Below are 22,003 nucleotides of genomic sequence, written 5' to 3'. Positions count from 1 at the left end.
CAAGAACTCCATAGATGAGGTAATGTGCTATGAGAAATGGAAGTATAAAATTACTTCTAAATAATCTTAGCATACTGTGAAGGATACTGACTTAGGGATACAATTACAGTGTAAAATATAGCCTTGTTTTTAAATATGAGAGAGAAAAGAATAAAAGGAAAACCTAAAACCTAAAAGTTATAGAACACGTACTCACACACATATAATGCACATATACGTAAAAATGAATGTGTTTATTCATGGCTGTCGTGAAACTAACACAATTCATCCATTGTATTATTTTTTATTTTATTTTATTATTTTATTTCTGAGATGGATCTCACTCCGTCACCCAGGCTGGAGTGCAGTGGTGTGATCTTGGCTCACTGCAATGTTCGCCTTCCAGGTTCAAGTGATTCTCACGCCTCAGCCTCCCGAGTAGCTGGGATTACAGGTGCCTGCCACCATGCTTGGCTAATTTTTTAAAAATATTTTTAGTAGAGACAGGGTTTCACCATGTTGGCCAGGCTGGTCTTGAACTACTGACCACAGGTGATTCGCCTGCCTGGGCCTCAAGTTTGCTTGTTTGTTTTGATGGGAAGGGGGAGTTGTTATACAAAAAATAAAAGAGAGTAGCCATGTTCCAACTTTCAGATGCAGCACCTGGACCACTGAGAAATCAACAGATCTTTCCATGGCAATGAGAATGGGGGTCATAAATAGGACTAAACTTTAAGGTTATACCTACGAGAGAAAGAAGACCCCTGGCTCAGAGACGTGCTTTCCAAGAAGAAAAAGCTGGTAGGGTCATAGTGTTCAGACTCTGAGATAGGATGAAGAAGAGAAAGTAGGGTCAGGGCAAAGTAACCTTGCCAGAAGTCTAAACTATCACACGATCCCCATACTATAAGTAAAAGAAGAAATGGAGGCTGGCACTTTTCTACAGATACTAAGGACATAAGAAAATATTAATGGAATTGTCAGACTTGAAGCCAGAATAATTTTCTAGAACCTGATGACAGTTTTGGAAGGATAACACAGATGGCCAAGGCAATGGCAGGGGACAGGACTTCCTGAAGAACTTTTACTACATTTTCTTAAATATGAATTAATGGAAGACTCTACAAAACTTCTTCCATCCTTCTGGGATTATCTTCTTGTTCTCCCCTCTTCTTTATTCTCAAACTACAATAAATAGATGGTGAATGGGAGCATGATCAGCTCTGAGATGGGTAGGGTGAGACTCCGTTCCTTTTTTGCCAACTAAGGTCTTTGTAACAGACACACAGGCTAGGTCACAGTTGCAGACTAAAGATGAGATAAAAATTGGAATACTTACTTATTGAACTAAGCCATAGCAAATATTTTTGAGATTATGTCTCAATGTTGAACCCTCAAAAATGACTTCTCCAGCATGTGATAATCATCAAACATGAAGATTTCCAGAAACAGAACAATAGAGAAAGGAACTGACTATATTTACATCCATAAGTGACAGAATAGGGAAGAGGGAAGTATTCTTTGATCATACTAGACCACCACCTTAGATGCCGTATCTGGGAAGACCTGAGACACATGAATAATTAACTTTAAGCTAAGTAAGTAATCTCAGTAGTACTCCTAAAAGTTTATGGTTCATCTGAAACACATGCTTTTCTTAAATTCAGAATTTAAGGAAATTCTATTTTCCTAGTCACGCTAGTTACTTTATATTAGATAATCTAGATAAACTTTCAACCAATCTAGTCGGGTTAATTCAGTTTGCATGACTTCTAAGACTTTATATGGCTTAGCCAAACAGAAGATGAATAAAAATGGAAGAAAATGAGGTATAGGTGGAAAGTGTAATTCAAAGCCTATCTGAGAGAGTTGAAAAAAGCAACTTCAGAAAGAATTCTTGGTTTTAAAATGATGTATCTTCATAGAAAAGTATATATGCAAACATAAAAAAATCTCAATTCACAAAATTATTTTAATAACTACAGCACTTAATCAAGCCTAGTTTATAAAGTGTTCCAAATACCTAAAAATAATATGTGAATGAGGAAGATTTTTTCTATAATCAAACCCTTGTTCTCCCACAAAATTACATCCAAAGAGACATGTTAAAATTAATTATGTGTTGAAGTGCAAAATCTAAATTTTGTTTTAATACTTTCTAAAGAACATACATCTCCTAAAAAGAAAAAAGCAAAACGTTTTAATAGTATATAGGCTTATCCTATAGAAAAAACAAGGAACTTCTTTATTTTAAAAGGTCAATATCTTTATACTGTTATATTTAAGACAAGTTCTTAGGACACCAAACAGACTCTGCCATTCACAAAATCTAAGTGAATCCATAATAAGATAAAAAGAAATTTACAGGAAATCACAGTGGTAATAAATCTACTGAATTATTATTTATAGTGTGTTTGTGAAGAATACAGCATAACAAGGCAACAGGCCAGTATTTAAGGGCTGAAAGATTTATCCAACCTTAAACATATCAGTCTACGCAGGCCTGGAGTCTGTAATCATTATTGCAGTTTAATCTGTCTTTGCAAAACAAAACTAAAAAATAGACTGTGTGCTCCTGTGATTAATCATTTGCATTTAGCACCAATCTGAACTAATATAAAAGATCCAAAAAGGCAGCATCAAGAACAAGGTACAGAGAGATGATGGAATTTGTTTAGAATACCATGTTCTGAAAGTGTCATGCCACCTTCTGTTAAATATTTGGTTCATTCCATTTTGTCATCCTGATTTGTATTCCGGAAGCCGTTAGAGGCTACAGGATTATTTCATTACAACCACAACACATGTTGGTGAGCAAAATCCCTGATCAGTTGCAAACTTCTTCCCCGTTAACCCCAAAGAATAATGGCACTTGAAAATCCCAAAAAGAGTTGTGGATTCCTAAGTCTCAACTTTCTGCACAAAGGACACCAGTGTGCAACGCGGCACCCTACAAAAAAAAATCAGTGTAAACAGTTTGTGAGTCCATGCTATACACGGCAGAAGCATGGAGTAGAAAGCTCAGATGACAATGTACTTTCAATGAAAATGGCCCTGCTGTGGAATCATAAAAATAAAGCAAAGTTGGCAGTCATCCTCTCAGCATTTGGTGTTCAACTTTGGAATGCTGCCAGGTACGTAAATGTAGCCAAGGAGAACACATGTCTTTAAGAAAATGAAGACATTTTCAAAAAAGAAAAAGAAGAGAAAACAGGGAGAGAGGGAGGAAGAGAGAGAATGAGAGAGAGACCAGAACTGCACTAAATAAGCAGTTGTAGTTACTAACACTGCCTCCTCTACCTCCCCCCTCATCAAAGCTGCTTTAACTTTGATGACCAGTACTTATCTGCAGATGTACATATTTTTCCCTGACCTTGGGAGCATCAAAGAATTTATACACTTAGCAATTCTTGCACAATCTCTTGAAAAGAACAGCACAAATGTTCTACCCATCCATGCCAAGCAGGACTTGTTACTCTTCTCCACCTATTTTTCTTTCAGTAAGTTAATTTATCTGCTTAGATTTTGGTTCTAAAATAAACTTCTAAGACAACTAACCTTAGGGATTTTTTTTTCCTTCTTTTGATGAAGTTAGGAGAAAAGAAGTTATAGGAAAAACTAATTCACCTAATAGGCTATAAATTTTTGCAGAGTACTAAATACAAAAGATTAAGAATTATAGCTTTTCCAGGCTTATGACGATGATAAATGAAATTTCTTCATTCATGTATCTGTTCTCAACACATAGCCAAAGAGTTTATACTGGAATCAAAGACAACCTCGATAGCTACAATAATCTTAATAACAAGTCCAAGATAACTATACTTTTATGTATTAAATATCTTATAGCACATAAACGATTTGAAAATAATATTCATTCGTTCTAATAACAGTGCTTAAAAGTCATGTTTAACACCTGGTTCTCCTTAATAAATTAAAATTATGACAACTTACAAAGCAAAAGCCCCTGTGAATTGCAACATAGTTTCTAAAGGGGTTACTGTAAAACTAGGTGCCATAAATATGCCGAACTTTACCCAGATTCACAGCAGGGGTGATTCATGGGCCCACATCGGCCTCAGCCAAACCTCAAAACAGGTGATTCATACTTGATTTCATTTCTGTTTACTTTTCTTTTAAATAAAGGACTTTCAGAATTCCAAAAAGTTATGTTCCTATGACTTTTGCGGGAGAAAGGAAAAAAGTAAATGCTCCTCCAATTCCAGTTCCACTTTTCATGACCAGCAAAAGCGGTGTAGGATGCCAAACAGTATCACAAACTAGGAGTCTGAGGAAGTTTTCATGAGAGAAGGGAATTATGCTGATCTAAAAAAAAATCATGATGCCTAGTGAACATTTACAACGCTGAAGACATTCTCACTTTCCGGGACAGAAGGAAGTTAAAAGTAGAAGACTAACTTTTATCTTTGTACGTATTTGTCGTAGGACTTTTTCTTCACGTTTTCCTTAGACGAAAGAATGAAATGGTTATTATCATTTATACGTTTCCTTCAGCTACAAGGAAGTATAGCATAACCAATAAGGACAAGAATCTGGAGTCGACCACTTAGATTCAGATTTTGACTCCAACCTTACATGTAATGGGACTGTGGAAAAGTCATTTTACCTCTGCGCCTCCGTTTCTTCATCTGTAAAACAGGGAGACAGAACTTATAGTAAGCATTTAATGAATACTATTTTTTCCCTCTGCCATAGTCTATTTCTTATTCGGGTTTAAACTAATGTTACAAACAGGCAGTAATATTTATAAGTAATAGTAATAAACTCTTAAATAATGCATATTAGGTATGGTTCTAAACAAATTACAAGTCAAAACTCATGTAATCCTTACAACTAACTTTTGAGGTAAGCATTATTTTCCAGAGGAAAAGGCTGCTGTACAGAAAGATTCAGTTACTTGTCCAAAGGCCAACTAATAAATAGCAAAGCTGGAATTCAGACTCATGTAGCCTGGCTTTCGAGTCCAGGCGCTTACCCCTAACCAGCTTCTTGAAGAAAACTGTTTAAATAAATCTTATAACGTCATAACTTACATAAAAGATAAATAGAGAAATTTTGCATTCAGTATATAAAGTATGTATTGCATCTAGGTAACATTTTTGTCTGCAACCTAAAAGAATGACATTTAAAAAGCAATCAGAAAAGCCACAGTTAACTTTTTTTTTTTTTTTTTTTGAGATGAAGCTTCGCTTTTCTTGCCCAGGCAGGAGTGCAATGGCACAATCTTGGCTCACCGCGGCCTCTGCCTCCTGGGTTCAAGCAATTCTCCCGCCCTAGCCTCCCAAGTAGCTGGGATTATAGGCATGCACTGCCATGCCCAGCTAATTTTTGTTTTGTTTTGTTTTGTTTTAGTAGAGACAGGGTTTCTCCATGTTGGTCAGGCTGGTCTCAAACTCCTGACCTCAGGTGATCCTCCTGCTTTGGCCTCTCAAAGTGCTGGTATTACAGGCATGAGCCACCACGCCCAGCCCACAGTTAACTTTTGTTCTAATTAATGTTTTAGGAAACTGCAAGGAAGAACAGATTCTGTCTTTGAAATATTTGATATACTGTATAAGATGAACTGGTTTATCACTTTACAACAAGTTTATATGGAATAGAACCAACAGCAACCTCATCTTCCACAGTTCATGGGAAATCCCACTAACATCTGCCACGCACAATCAATGATCCCTATGGACAGACCCCTTCCTGTACTACTGGGTCAAGACTCAACCCTTTCCCCAAAAGGTAACATGGAGCCAATGTCCGGGGAAAATTAACTAACTTCTTGAGGTATGCCATTTCCCCAATTCCTCTTGTAACATATCACTGACTTCAGATAAGTTGATAATGTCAAGGGCCAGAAGACTAATTAGTTGACTAACTAATGGTGAACTGATTTATTAACAAAATGGAAACTTCATCTATATAACTGCAAAAATTATTTTAAGGTAGCTGCTATTCTGCTTTAGAGTCTAACACAGAAACATACCCAGAAGAAAACTTTCCTTAAGACCATTCTTAAGGTAAATTTTCTTCTTAAAGGTAAATTTTCATTAGCTAACTATACAACTAAAAGTTTGGAAAGATAAAACCACTGGTAAATGCTTTTTACCCTTTTACTGTGTAGCCTTTTTCTGCTGATGTTACAATATATTCCAATATGTTTCACCACATTCCAATAACTATAATTTTAATCAAATTGCTACAGAATATGACTAATGAGAAATTGACTACAGAGTGATAAAATGTTCTCATAAAACCTTTCATGTATATAATGTGATATATACAGTATGTATATGACATATTGACATATATATGACATATATATGTATATGTGTCTATATGATATGTTCTCTCTCTCTCTCTCTCTCATTCTCTCTCTCTCTGTTCTCTAGCTGTTCCCTAGGTCTAGCCACAGTTAAATTGTGGGTTAGATATCAGAAAAATGGGTATTAATACCACAATGAGCTACCACTGCGCTGTCATAAAACTGACTGTAATGAAAAACATTGACACTACTATGTTTTAGCAAAGATGTAAGACAACCGAAACCGTCACCCACTGCTTGTAGAAGTGCAAATTGGTACAACCACCTTGGAAAACTGTTTCATGGTGTTTACTTTAGTTGAACACAGGCATGCCATATTACCTAGCATCCACTCTATTCACTGAACAAAAACACATACATATGTCTATCAAACAGGCACATAAGAACGTGCATAGGAACATCAGTCTCAGTTCCCTCAGCTGGAAACAGCCCAATGTCTGCCAACAGAGAGCACATAAATCAAATGTCTTTCCACACAATGGAATGCTGTAAAATCACACCAACAAGCCAAAATCAACCAAAGACAATCCACAGATTATTAAAATGTCCAACATAGATAAATATAACAGCCATAATGTTCAGTGAAATAATTTAGATACACAATGATTCCATTTACATAAAACTGCAAACACAGGTCAAACAAATGTATGGTACTGGAAGTAAGGATGGTGATTATCTTTAGTGAGGAAAGAGGGAATATGATTGAGAAAGGTCCAAAAGGGAACAGGTGGGGCTGAATGCTTATTTCTTTACCTGGGTGGTAGCTCCACAGGGGTTGACCTTATGACAACTCACCAGACTGAATACATGATTTGTGCACTTTTTGGCATATATGTTACATGATCAATAAGAAGGTTGATTTTAAAAGGCCCATTTTCAAGCCTAATTATATATTAATCTCTATTGTTCTGCTCAAGCTGCCATAACAGGTTACTACAGGGTGGTTTCAACGTTAAGAATTAATTGTCTTGCAGTTTTGGAGACTAAAAGCCCAAGGTCAAGGTGCAGCGGAGTTGGTTTTTGGTGAGGCCTCTCTTCTTAGCTTGCGGACTGCTGCCTCCTCACTGTGTCCTCACATGACCTTTTCTCTGTGTGCACGCAACCTCATCCTCTTTTTGTCTTCTTAAAAGGATAAGAGCCAGGTGCGATGGCTCATGTGTGTAATCCCAGCACTTTGGGAGGCTGAGACAGGCGGATCACCTGAGGTCAGGAGTTTGAGACCAGCCTGGCCAACATGGCGAAACCCTGTCTCTACTAAAAACACAAAAATTAGTCAGACATGGTGGTGCACACCTGTAATCCCAGCTACTGGGGAGGCTGAGGCAAGAGAATTGCTTGAACCCAGGAGGTAGAGGTTGTAGTGAGCCAAGATCATGCCACTGCACTCCAGCCTGGGCAACAGAGTGAGACTCCATCTCAAAAAAAAAAAAAAAAAAAACCAGGATAATAGTCCCATTGAATTAGAGCCCCACTCCCAGAGGCCTTATCTCCAAATATAGTCACACTGGGTGTTTGGGCTTCTAAAGATGAATTTGAGAGTTGGATAGGGGGACAATTTATTCCATAACAAACTCTCTGATATTCTCCAAGTTGATATTTTTTAAGTTCTTAATTCGTTTCCTTTATGTCAAATTTTCACATTATCTAAAACTTTTAAATCTTAGTATTATAAAGACTACCTAAAAGTATACCTAGTGTTTCTGAATATTTTCCTTTTTAAATTTCTTACAAATAATATACTGTTTATAACAATAAAATTCTAAGGTTTTAAAAATTATATAGGAATTATTTTTAATTAAAGTGCAATAGTAGACTCTAACTGCAAGATATTTTAAAACAAAATCCATTTCTATTGGGCAAATACCTTTGTAATACCAATTATATATGCTCCCTAGCTACAGACAAGTAAGCAGTATGTGTCGATGCAAGTCACTCGTTTAAAAAATATACACTTATATGAAAAAACAACATGTAAAGGGTATTTTTTCCAATTATTTAATAATCCAATGTGCTGCCAGGCATGGTGGCTCACGCCTGTAATCCCAGCACTTTGGCACACTGAGGTGGGTGGATCACCTGAGGTCAGGAGTTCGAGACCAGCCTGGCCATCATGGTGAAACTCCATCTCTACTAAAAATACAAAAATCAGCTGGGCGTAGCTTGTGCCTGTAATACCAGCTATTCACAAGGCTGAGGCAGGAGAATCACTTGAACTCGGGAGGCAGAGGTTGCAGTGAGCTGAGATCATGCCACTGCACTCCAGCCTGGGTAACAGAGTGAGACTCGGTCTCAAAACTAAATAAATAAATCATCATCATCATCATCTAATGTGCCCATTGTTACTATCTGCCATGCATTCCTGCAAACACTCCAGGAAACCATTTCTATTAAATATCTGGCTATCTTATGGTAGCTTTTACTTATTTTCAAATGGCAGCAAAATAGGAACGCTGTTTTAACAGAATAGAGATTAAATTACCAAAGGAGAAATACAATTTTAACTCAGAACTCTTGCCAAAGACACTAGTTTTCCTTTTGTGACAGATGCAAACCAGCATTTAAGGGTTTTCAATGATATGCCTGTGTAATCATTACCCCAAAACCCATGCCATAGCAAACACCTCATCCTATTGATATTCTAAGAAACAGACCTGTATATTTACCCTTTGGGATAAATTTCCTTTGCCTTCTTACATGCTCATGTATGTTTTGGCAATATGTATCTAAATTTACATTAAATCATTTAACAACTCTTGTTATCACTTATAATAGTGTTTTAAGCTACATACATTACTAAGAACACAAAAGAAAATTACTGTGAAGAAAAACAAATTCCAGTTTACTTATACACACTATGGTAATCCCTCCTTGCCATGTGAATTGAGTTCTCAAAACTCTATGAAAAAGGAATTCACAGTCAAAAATATAACTTGAAAATGGAGTCCAGCGATTGCCTTTACGTGGCATTTCTACAGGGATTAAATGAGTAATAATGGGTTCTACACTATTCGTTTCTGTTCATTATGTCTTGCTTACTTGAAACATATCAGTTTTGTTTCCATACAATTTCAACAAGCAGCTTGGCATTATTTGTTGCTTTGCTGCAGCTACTATGCACACTAAGGAGCTAGTTTTTCTTCCTTTTTTTTTTTTTTTTTTTTTTTTCTGTATCAGGTCCTGCGTGATGACTCAGAGTTGTAGATTCTAACTCTAGCTCTCCAAGTTCAATCTTCTTGTCTCAGAGGCAGAATAAATATGCACACTTGAAATGGAAAAGGCATTGGGTAACTTTCCTTTAACTGAGACACCCAAGTCACTATGTCCCAAGGCCCTCCCTTCATCAGCAGGACCATGATGCCTGGATTCTGCCCACTATAACATTAGGCCAACACACACATCTTCCGCTACCTGAGAGCCTTCCCAGCTCCTGCTGACACCATTAGAACATAGCTCTAGGGCTGGGCCTCACTTGGCTTCATCTTCTATTTTCTTTCTAAATGTTTCTAACCAAAAAAGCTTTGCTTTGCCCCTTCTTAACTCTTTTTCTCACTTCCTGCAACCACAACAATTCCCAATTGGCATGGGCCAGGATCCATTTTTTTCCAGTTGCCAAGTTACACTGGCATCCTCAAACGTTGCAAGCGGGGACTGATGGCTGGGGACAGATCATCCTTTGTCTAAGGACAGTGCAAAGCAGCAGCAACCAGCCACGATCAAAATCCCCACCAATGCTGCAGGTGGACAAGTTCAAGTTCAACTGCAGCTAACTGTGGGAAGGAAACAAGAGGGAGACACCTGGGGAGTGCCACAAGGAGCCAATAAGGGTAGACGGCTAGTGAAATGTAACAGTCCCCCACAAAAATAAAACCCAAAACGTGATAAAGGATTTATAGGAGACCCTCCTGCCACACAAACTGGGGGCAGGGATGGAATCCATGGCCATGATGACGGACTCAAGCAGCACTGGGGAAAGTGGCATCCAAATGACACAGGGCAGCTTTTCCAGTTGACAACCACTGTTCTGGGGAGTGAGCTGTCATTGACAAGAGATGAAGAGAGCACTGGTCAGACACTGGCCATCCCTGAGCCACAACAGTGGATTCTCTGCAGCATGCTCCTCCTCTACTTTCCACTCCATGGAGAGGGGTTAGAGGAAGAAACAAGCTCACTCATTCCTGATGAGACTTCATTCTCAACACGCAACCACAACCCTCAGAGGTCCAGCTGCCTCTGTGCCCTTCCTCTGGTAACGGAATTCCTTTCTGTTACCATATATAAGTGTGTTTATATGTTAGGGAGCCTGGCACTGTCTGTTTAGGGGACCATTCCAGGCTGCTTGGCAGGAATATACTACACGTTAAATGAGATGAAGGCTATGTCTCCAAAGGCAGAAATGGCTAAATTATGTCTCAGTGATACTGCATGTTCTATTTAACCTCAGTAGCCTCAACCATTTCAAGACCAAGAACGATTTTCTAGTTTTCAAGTCAAGCTCGAAGTGAGAAGAAAACTCAACTAGAAGAACCCCAGCATCTCATAGATGGAGATACAGACGCACCACCAGCTCTCTGTCCCACTGAAAAAAAATTCGCCCCAAATGCAGAATCATTTCTGCTGGAGTTCTCTCACTCTGTTTCAAAGAAATCCTCTGTAATGAATTCTACACTTGTCTTTCCTCAACTTGCCAGGAAAGAGTGTAATTATTACTTAGTCTCACTTAAAATTAAAATATTTTAATTATGACATTAAACAGCACAGTTTTCACTTCAATTAAAAGTAAGTACAATCATACTACATAAACCTTAAGGAAAAGAGTGAAAAACCGCCTTTAAAAATCTAAAGTCATTTTAAGATACGTTTCAAAACCATGAACTTAAAACTGTCTTACCTGGCGAACAAAACTATTTGAGGTAGTGTCAGATGATGTGCTTCCATCAGATCCTTTAAATCTGTTTTTCCTTCTGGCTCCTTTTCCATATGACTACAAAAAAGACAAATAAGATTATTATAAGACCCTTTAACAGGAATGTAGGCCTAGTTGTAGAAAACGTCAAAGACCAAAAACAAGTAATATATTGCCATCATGTAAGCATCATTAGAAAGTTAATATTGGTGGGATTCCACAAATCTATTTCCAGTCAGTGATGATGTAGGGAGGACAGTTTTCTTTTCTGTTCTTTTTTGAGACAGAGTTTCACTCTTGTTGCCCAGGCTGGAGTGCAAGGGCACCATCTCGGCTCACCGCAACCTCTGCCTCCCAGGTTCAAGTGATTCTCCTGCCTCAGCCTCCGGCATAGTTGGGATTACAGGCATGTGCCACCATGTCTGGCTAATTTTGTATTTTCAGTAGAGGCGGGGTTTCTCCATGTTGGTCAAGGTGGTCTCAAACTCCCGACCTCAGGTGATCTGCCCACCTTGGCCTGCCAAAGCGTTAGGATTACAGGCATGAGCCGTCGGCGAGGAGAGTTTTCTTGGCAAAGCACTGAATAACTAGTGAATTAAAACAATGGATGTTACCTGTTCTAAATATGTTAGCAGGCAAGAGGCAAAAGCCTGTAATGATAAAGCATTTAAAAATAAACATTTAAAACAAGAAGTTAAAGGTAAGATGGTTTGTTTCAATAATAGGATTGGGCCAAGCACAAACATCTAAAAATGAACTTGCTTTTCCTATTACATTTATAGTTTACATTCAGAACCCTAAGAATAAACTACACATCAATCTATGTTTAATTCTAAGCACAGATACAGTAAGTGCAAATATTAAACATTAAAATATAAATGAACAATAGCTTAACACTGAGTTTAGAGTTAAATGCAGCACACAGGTTAGAATCCTGGCCATAGCAAATCTTGACCAAGTTTCTTAATTTTTTCAATCTTTTCATCTTTAAAATGGGGTTAAGTATTAGATGAAATAATACCTCATAGGATTAAGTATGAAATGAAATAATGTATTTATAGCATTTAGCCTAAGATCTAACACATGGTAAGGACTCAAACTAATACATAAAAAGTGATACCTATGCAGGGGTTGGAAGACGTGGAAATGAACTGGACAAAAGTGTATATAACACGTTGAGAATTATTAGGCTCATAGAGACTTCATTAGATGATCAGAAATTTACACCATTTATTTTTAAAATCATCACATTCAGGTTTTGAAAATGCTATTTGGTTATGCTTCCTCTATTCATATGGTTTTCATTAAAATATCTGCCATAGTGTATGTAGCACTTAGGCAAGCTGAAATCTATTACAAACATTTGCGTTATGAGTAATTTAGATGAATTTGCAATCATTGAGAGGGTGGTATAATCTTAAAGCAAAAAATTTTCTTATAGATGTTTGTTCTGTTCAGAGTATCTAAGGGATTTATATAATACAAATGTGTTTCCATGACATTTAATTAACTCTCAACTTCATAAACGGCAAGAAAGCTATGCTGGGCTTTCGTAATGTAATATACAAGGTTCTCCTCAGTTAACAGCTTATTCTTTTTACTTATGTAAACATTATTCAGTAAACTGTTGAAAAATAACATTCTTTTAACCACTTTTTTTCTTTTCCAATTATTATGTAAAGTTTTGGATAGATGCATTTTCTAAGGCCTAAGAAAGGTAAAATAAAGTATGAAAATCTCTTTAAAATTTTCTTTTAAATATATATTAACCCACGTGCAAAAGTACTTATTACCTTGAAAGTATTTTTAAGGCCTAACATGCTTCTTTGGGGGTGTAGGGACAATCTGTGTTAAATTCACCATTTACCCTCATGAGTAACATAAATTATCTTTGAGAACAAAGACAAAATATAATCTTTTCCTTTTTTGCGGGGGGGAGGCAATGTCTTGTGCTGTCACCCAGGCTGGAGTACAGTGACATGATCATGGCTCACTGCAGCCTTGACTACCCCCACACCCCCTGGGCTCAAGCAATCCTCCCACCTCAGCCTCCCAAGTAACTGGAACTACAGGCACACATTGCCATGCTTGGCTAATTTTTTTGTTTTTTGTAGAGACAGGGTCTCATTGTGTTGCCCAGGCTGGTCTTGAACTCATGACTTTAAGCAATCCTCCCGCCTCAGCCTCCCAAAGTGGTGGGACGACAGGAGTGGGTTACCATGCCCAGCCTCCAGTACCATTTTTAAATGAACAGAAAAGAATATCTTCACAATTCTATTGTCCTTTAATTTTAGCATTTTAGTGATAAATATGTTTCATTATTCAGCTTCTTAGATGTGTAAGGTTTTTTGTGGTTGCTCACAGTTGTACATCAGGCACTGTGAGAGCCACACAAAGTTAAAGACAGTCACAGAGGAGGTGGTCGTTCTCTGCAAAAAGTTGGACACATTTAAAAACTCACATTAATTTTTCCAGGCCCCTGGGAATCCTGTTCATAAACGCTATTTCAGGCGTACTTAGCTACCTATGCAAAGGATACGTAATGAAATTATTACAGTTTTCAACTGTACTAAGACAGTTTACACACTAAACAACTATGGCACACTGAACTGCATGCATGCTGGTGATAGTTTTGAGAATAAAAATTGTTCTTCCATTATTTAAATGTGTAAGTGATGATTTATTTAAAGTATTCATTTGCTCATGCCTTAAGAGTGTTAGATCAACGCTCTATCATATATCATAATTATTAGAAGACAAAATAAATATATATGCTTAATTGTATCTCTATTCTGCGATTTTACTAATTTCCACAGTCATTTCTCTTCTAAAGTTTCTCTTTTTTTTATTAAACTATAGAGTGACTACTTACTGACCACTTATATTTTTTTATAATAACAGTCAGGATCAAAAAACAAAAAAACATTTAAAGCATCTTTGGAAAGCTAATAGCCCATTTTTCATATACCTTTAAAAATGTTAATGAGAATTCATCCTGCCATTACGAAATTAAATTTCTTTTAATCTAATGCGTATTTACAATTAAGTCCATCTTGCTCGAAAGATTCGGTTTTCAGTTACTTGAAATCGTTGAAAATAAGGACTAGACGACTTCTTCTGAAGGAATTAAGGGGGAAAAAATGGGAAGGTCAAACCTCTCCCAGATGGAGAAAATATTTAGCTGACTGAATTTGAAAATATATATATATATATAAATGTGTGTAATTGTTTCAAGTGCAGCCACTTTTGTGAACAATGGTTTTTCTAAATATTTTTTACCAACATTAAATATATGAACACCCGATATCTGAAACAGTTCATCATTAGTGTGGCCCAGGTTCTACAAAGAAAAGGGGAGACAGGAAAGGGGATTTGGCTCTAGTACAAGGTGTTACCTATAGATTCTTCCTGACACGTGCAGGGCTCTATGTCCTTCTTGAAAAAGGAGTCCCAAAAGTCGCTAATTTCCACTAATTGCTATTAGCTACATGAAGCATAATAAAAACAAATTATGTCACTATAGTAAAAAGAAAAAAAAAACTCTTATATTTATATTACTTTATTTGTTTCAAAATATCAGGCTAAGATTTCAGAAACTAGGGGAAAAAATTCTTAAGACATTTCCAAAAATATATTAATGACTTATTAAAAAGACATTCAAAATTCATCATGATGTTAATGTCAGCTTAGTGTGAATGAATATCTTTCTTGACACTAAATAACTTAAGAGTGGACTCCAGTCTTAAAAATCAGCAAATAAATGTTGACCTTTTCACAAGTAATGAAAATCTAATTTCTGTATGATTGAAGGAGACAGGAGTAATTAATTATAGAAGTTGTCAGTTAACTGGAGATTTTAGCCGTGTACACAATGTTGGCAGCCCCTGGGGACAACCTGAAGAATGATATGACTTCTGTGCTTTGATGGTTATTGTGACAGCTCTCCTGCCTACAGATTACTTCCCGTGAGCATAATACTGACACTTAAAATTAGGCCGGGCATGGTGGCTCATGCTTGTAATCCCAGCACTTTGGGAGAGCAATGTGGGCGGATCACCTGAGGTCAGGAGTTTGACACTACCCTGGCCAACATGGCGAAACCGTTTCTACTAAAAAATACAAAAATTAGGCTGGGCGCGGTGGCTCACGCCTGTCATCCTAGCACTTTGGGAGGCAGAGGTGAACAGATCATTTGAGGTCAGGAGTTCAAGACTAGAGCGACCAACATGTTGAAACCCTATCTCTACTAAAAATACAAAAAAATTAGCCAGATGAGGTGACTGGTGCCTGTAATACCAGCTACTCAGGAGGATGAGGCAGGAGAATCGCCTGAACCCAGGAGGTGGAGGTTGCAGTGAGCCAAGATAGCACCACTGCACTCCAGCCTGAGTGACAGAGCGAGACCCTGTCTCAAAAACAAAAACAAACAAAAAATTAGCTGGCTGTAGTGACATGTGCCTGTAGTCCCAGCTACTCAGGAGGCTGAAGCAGGACAAATGCTTCAACATGGAAGATGGAGGTTGCAGTGAGCCAAGATTGCACCACTGCACTCCAGCCTGGGCTACCGAGTGAGACACTGTCTCAAAAAATTAAATTAAATTTAAAAAACTAGTCTCCATCTCTCTCAGTTCATATTCAGTGATGTTTATCCCCTTGAATTTCCAGACTTTCCTCATCTTATGACCAAAAACAAAGCCAAAACTATCCATAGAGAAATCATGTATCAAATCTCCTCATTTACCAATAGCTTAGTGTGAATAAGCTAAGGGTAAGATCCTTTACTAGGCAAGAAGTAGCTAAATGACATTCCTAGAAAAAGGAGTTGCCTTTTATATGGCTCAGTTCACACAAAAGCAGAAAGGAACAAGAAGCCTGCATAAATAGAGTTCTTGGGGATGGGGGTGGGTGTCTAGCAGGTAGAGGAGGGAGGAGGGAGGAGGGAGGAGGAAGGCCAGGAAGCAGAGATCTATCTGCCCAGTAAGGAGGAGCACAGGCAGGGAGGGCAGAAAGCCAGGAACAACACATGCCTTCTTCACAATCTACCTCCTGCCAGGCTTGGAAAGATCAGTAAGACAGGCCCGGTTCCTTCAAGTGATGTCATAAGTAGTTTTCTCTCTCTGTTATGTTGTGAAATAATACATTGTTACAATTAGTTTGTAACATGGTTTTTGACCTATACTATGTGTAGGATAGAGACAAGCTACACAATTGCAGAGTATCACCATCCTCTATGGGGTTAACGTATTTTGTTTAGCTTCTCTTGAACGGGCCAAGGCTACATAATTCAAAGGAATTAAATACAGCAACAGGTAAACCGAGTCTTCATATAAAAAGAGAGACAAAAAAAAAAAAGAGCATGAGACTGTAAGAACAACAAAACCTCAAATCACTCAGATAGATTTCAAATTCTAAAACATACTCAGAAATTCTGATTGGCATGTCTGTAAATTTCTCCCATGCCACATCAGGAAAAAAAAAAAAAAAAAAACCATTCAAGAGGAAAGTGATGGTGTGGTTAGAAGTGAAGATTTCAGCAAAATATAAAGCACAGGACCTATGGCCACCAACTTTGGAGACTGCAGAAAACTCATTTGGACATGGAACCTAAGACTATTTCAGGAAAACAGTGTTGATTTAGTTCGAGAGCCACTAGAAAACAGCTGCTACTCTTTTTCGATAAAGCTCCTTGCTACATTCAGGATGTTGCCATCACATGCTTGAAAAGCATCTGGCAGACTCGGCTGGGGTGGGACCAGCTGGGACCTGTTGCTAGGAGCAAAACAAACAGGCCCGCTGGTTACTGTCTGTTCAGTTTCAGGTGTGACTGGAGGTGCCACTGACAATCTCCCTGAGGCCTAGAGTGCTGAGATACTGTTCTTGTTACTCCTCCATTTCCTTTTCTGTTACCTATCAATCCCTGTCACCTGCTTCCCGTTCACCCAACCTTCATGCAGGAGCTATTCAATTCCCCGGAGAATTACCAGTTTAATGTTGCCCCATAGAAATATCATATGAGCCAAATACATCATTGAAATTTTCCAGCAGCCACATTAAAAAGGTAAACAGTAACAGGTGAAATTAATTGTAACAATGCATTTATTTAACCCAGCATATCCAAAACATGATCATTGCAACATGTCATCAATTTAAAATTTACTAATGAAGATGTGTTACATTCTTTATTTCATCTTAAGGCTTTGATAGCTGGTGTGAATTTCACATTTACAGCACATATCAGTTCAGACTAGCCACATTTCAAGGGCTCAAAAGCCACAGGTGGCTAGTGGCTACCACAGTGAACAGCACAGATTTGGAGCTTGGAGAAAGGGTCCTCCGTGAGAATCTGGACTTTGGAGGTAGACTGTGTCCAAGTTCACACTGAAACTGTTTAACAGTTTACCTAAAAAGCAATGCAATTTTCTTAAATTGGAACTTTCAAGAATTTGCAGTTAGATTGCCACTCATTTCTTATGAAAGAAATGATCCATTTTGGGCCGGGTATGGTGGCTCACACCTGTAATCCCAGCACTTTGGGAGGCCAAGGTGGGCAGATCACCCGAGTTCAGGAGTTTGAGACAAACCTAGCCAACATGGTGAAACCCCATTTCTACTAAAAATACAAAAAAATTAGCTGGGCATGGTGGTGGGCGCCTGTAGTCCTAGCTACTCAGGAGGCTGAGGCAGGAAAATTGCTTGAAACCAGGAGGTGAAGGTTGCAGTGAGCTGAGATAGTGCCACTGCACTCCAGTCTGGGTGACAGAGTGAGACTGTCTCAAAAATCAACACAGAACAAAAACAAAAACAAAACAAACAGAAACCAAGGCTCTGAGAAATATATCATTTTGTTTATGGCAATGTACTGGGGCAAATGGACCGGAATGTATCAGGGTGCTCCCTCTCTCTAGGCAGACTGATTGATACAGAAAAGGAAAATGGCAGAGTTTGCAAATCTACGTCTTCTGCTTTCTTCATACAAATATAATAATATAATCCAGAGGTGAAGTAGAATGATTCCTAAAACCAATGATTGCTTCAGAGGTTCCATTTGTAAATAGAAACTCCATTTCTAGGTAGAACTGCCTAGTAATTCTGAGTAGAATTACTCGGTACCACACAAACGGAGGATGCTTTAGAGCCAGCCTCCTTACTCAGGCAGTTTTTACTGCTGGTCTGTTCTGCCCAAACAGAGATATGGAAGAGATGACTTTGCCAAGCCTCACACAACCCTATGATGCCATGATTTATTAGATAGAAAATAAACAGGCAATGGTCCCCTCAAATAATGGATGTGAGATGAACGCAATTCAAGTCAAATTGCTTTCATTTTTGGAAGGCAGAGAAAGCAAGGAGATGAAATGTTGATGCAGGTGAATATTTCTCTCTCTTAAACTTGCTTGTAAAATCCATTCTGCCCTCTCTGTTCTCTCTCCTTTATCTATGCAATCACTCGCTAATTCCTGTGAATTGAACTTTGAGATGTTTGATACACAGAACTGTCATATCCATTATCTTTTCATCTCTTTTTCTCTTAGGCCTGATTACCCCTGGCCCAAACTGTTACATCTGTCTGCCTCCTGGTAACTTCACTTCTGGACTCCTGAGATTTGAAACTATCATACAGAACATTTGCAAGTGAATATTCCCAAATGAGCTGTTAAGGGGGTCCTGTTTTGAACTCCTTCCACAGTTCCCTGTCGCTCAATACACTAAAGGTTCCAAGTCCCCAAGATGTAGTCTCAAATTGCTTTGTCAGTTTTATGCCTAACTGTGCCCGATCTTGACCTTACCATGCTCCTTTTAAACTAGAAATGATAAATATATACTGTAATATTTCTTACTTCTGGGGCTTTGTTTTATGTACGACTGCTTACCAACTGTCTCGAAAATATCTGGTGTAATCTGACCCATCCTTCGAATCTTTTTGCAAATGCCACCTCATCAGTGAAATCCTTACAGATTTCTCCAAATGGCATGTTTATTATCTTTATTCCTTTGAAGCCGTATACTAGTCAGAACTTCTCTTACAGCCCCTATACATACACCCTAATTGCTGCTACTGGAATATAAATTCTTTGAAGGCAGAAATTGTGTCTTTCCACATCAGAATCATTTCCACATTGCTGCTGTACAATAATTTGTTGACTTACATTTAATCATTATACATAAATCACAAAGTAAATTAGATCTCTTATCTGAATGCCAGCCCTGACTTTGATCTCCAGGAATTTAGGAACTCTATTTTTATCATAAGAATAAAAACTTTTCTAAAATATCCCTCAAGGAAGATCAAAGGCAAATGAGGGTCTAAACGTCCTTTCCTTTGATGGAGGACTCGAATATTGATAGTATTCAAGACCTTCATCCTAGAATAACCGAGGTCTCTGGGTACATTTTTCATTCTATCTAACCTGGCAAGCGTCTAGATAAAAATCAGGAGTCTAGAACAAATGCAAACTCTATTGGTTAAAATTCAGATCCTCTGGCAGAGACCAGATGGGAATGTAGCTGGTTCATTACATGTCCCCACTCGGCTTGTGAAGCAAACAGCCCAGGGCGGACTAAAATCTAGCTGTTTTACCACTACAAAAGAAATAGATTTCTGATTACACAAGTCCTTGGTTTCCACATTCTTCCCCTTCTCGAATCAAAGTGAATTATGTGTTTTAAGTTAGCACATTAATTTCCCAATGGTAAAAGAAAGTTCAATAAAGCTAGACTACTATGCCACTTGGAACTGCCATGATTACAATATCAAAATATCTAGAGCACTCAGGTTCCACCTATGGAAACAACAGCAAGAAAGCATTTGCCACCTTTATTAGGTTGTCACACTCCTGCCCCCACGACTACAGCAAATGATACTCTAACATGCTCTCTCTAGTGTGTGTATGTGTGTCTATGTATTAATATATGTGTATACACACACACACTATATATAATACCACAAATTAAAATCTGGCAAATATAGGCTTGAAATCAACAAGCCAATACCGTTAAGCAAAGAGACATTTCTCCAGAATGCTTCCTGAAATGTAACAATGACCTCTTCACATCACTGGCCAGCCAACAGCCAGCCCGCAGCTAGGAGTCTGAAGTCATTTCCCTGCTGGGAGAAAAGTTGAGCGACTCCTCACTGCTGAGACCTGGAGGTGTCTGTAACCCAAACTGTACCTGCTGAAGCCTTACGTAAAAAAAAGCCACCTTGTCATTGCCCAGCGCCTACAACTGACATCTCCAATTTCACAACAACCTGCAGCGAAGCTGACTTTTTCCAGAAACCGCGAATACTTATCGGAGAGAAAGGGGATCCTGGAGATCCCTGAAATGGCTAACATTTCAGGGGAGACGGAAGAATAAAAACTTTCTTGTCCCCAGCTTGCTCGCTTCTTACGGGAAAGGCACGAGGTGGGACAGGCAAACCTTGGCAAGTGCCCGAGGGACTGGAGAGCTGTCAGCCCCAGGTGCGCAGCGTGGTCCGGGCAACTCTGGGGGGAAATCCGGCAGGGCGCCCCCACATTCGCTCCCCTCCTGCCCACCTCCACCCCATCACCCTCACACCCACGCCCATCCCGGTTCCGAGCGTGGCTAGGAGGGTCGGCATCGTAGAAAGCGCTGCGATGGGCCCCCTCCCGCCCACCCGGACTCACGATCTTCAGCAGGTCCAGTCCACTAGCCTGGTTCATGTCTCTCCATGTGCCTCTCCCGGGAAAGGGCGAGGAGGGCCAGCTGGGGCAGCCCGGGAGAAGTCTGGGAGGACGGGCAGGTCTCCCCCGCCCTTCCCCACTGGCTTTTCGGAAGCAGAGAAAAATGGAAGCCGAGGCAGAGCCAGGAAAAGGCTCAAAGGGGCAGGGTTCCCAGCGCCAGGAGAGGAGCAGAGAGTGGGCAAGCAGCGAGGGGAGGAGGTGGCTGACGATACCCAGGCAGCGGGGAGGTGCGAGGCTAGAGATCCCTGGAGCGAGGTGCCGGGAGAGCCCGAGGTGGGTGCCCTGCCCGGCGGCTCACAAAGCAAGGAGAAAGCGCCGCGCTCTCGCTACCTGTGCGGCGGCTCCGAGCGCCCCCGCGGGAGCCACGTTCTCCAGCAGTTCCATCTGGATCTCCGGCGCCACCGCCGCCGCCGCTGTGGGAGGCGACTTGGACATGTCGCTTTGGACCATTGGCGAAAAGTCGGCTCGGAGCGAAGCAGCCAGCCCCGGCGGCGGATCCCCTCCTCCTCGCCCCCGCCTCCCGGCGCTCCGATCGGCTCTGGGGGACGCCCAGGGCTCAGGCCCGGCTGTTCTCGGCGCAGCGCCCCGCAGCACCCCGGGACTCGGCGCCGCGCTGCCAGGCGCTCAGTGCGCGGGACGGGGCCGGGGCATCCGGCGAAGCGAGCAGCGCGGGAGGCGGGACGCGGGGGCGCAGCTGCGGTGCTGGGGAGAGGGGCGCCCTCCGCGGGGCAGCCGGGGCCGGGCAGAGCGGGCGCAGCGCGGCGGGGATCGGAGCCGCGGGCGCCGGGAAAGGTCCTCGCCAGGAGGGGAGGGAGCTCCGGGAGCGCGAGCCAGGGGGAGGTGCGTCGGAAAGCGAGAGTGACAAGCCGAAAAGTTCCTCGCGGGAGGCGCGCGCCGCGTGGGCTCCGGTTCAGCTGCTGCGCGTCGCGGTGGCGCACAGGCTGAAAAGTTTGCGAAGCCGCAGAAGCCAGGCCCGGCGCTCGACCCGGGCGGGGGGCGGGCGCCGTGGGGGCCTTGATCCTGTTCCCATGGCCCCACACCTCCTCTCAGGAACCCTAAAAGCAGATCTCCTAACTTCGGAGG

The 22,003-nt window shown here is 40.3% G+C and overlaps 1 protein-coding gene across 6 annotated transcripts in view; it reads right to left on the bottom strand.

The window, feature by feature from the left end:
* CACNB2 (calcium voltage-gated channel auxiliary subunit beta 2) overlaps positions 1-21,712 on the bottom strand; it is a 405,954-nt gene extending 384,242 nt beyond the window's left edge. For 3 of the 6 annotated variants that reach the window (XM_015146550.3, XM_015146555.3, XM_015146552.3), the window contains exons 1-2: positions 20,864-21,712; positions 11,202-11,294 (exon numbers count right to left, since the gene is read on the bottom strand). In XM_015146550.3, the coding sequence (XP_015002036.1) occupies positions 11,202-11,294; positions 20,864-20,899 (129 nt within the window). In that variant the 5' untranslated portion in view covers positions 20,900-21,712. The remainder of the gene's footprint in view (positions 1-11,201; positions 11,295-20,863) is intronic. The other 3 variants (XM_015146548.3, XM_015146551.3, XM_015146549.3) reach the window with 1 other exon arrangement.
* Between the last annotated feature and the right edge of the window lie 291 nt (positions 21,713-22,003).

Source organism: Macaca mulatta, chromosome 9 (genome assembly GCF_049350105.2).
Source record: "Macaca mulatta isolate MMU2019108-1 chromosome 9, T2T-MMU8v2.0, whole genome shotgun sequence".
Lineage (NCBI taxonomy): Eukaryota > Metazoa > Chordata > Mammalia > Primates > Cercopithecidae > Macaca > Macaca mulatta.
This window is presented reverse-complemented; position numbering and strand designations above follow the sequence as displayed.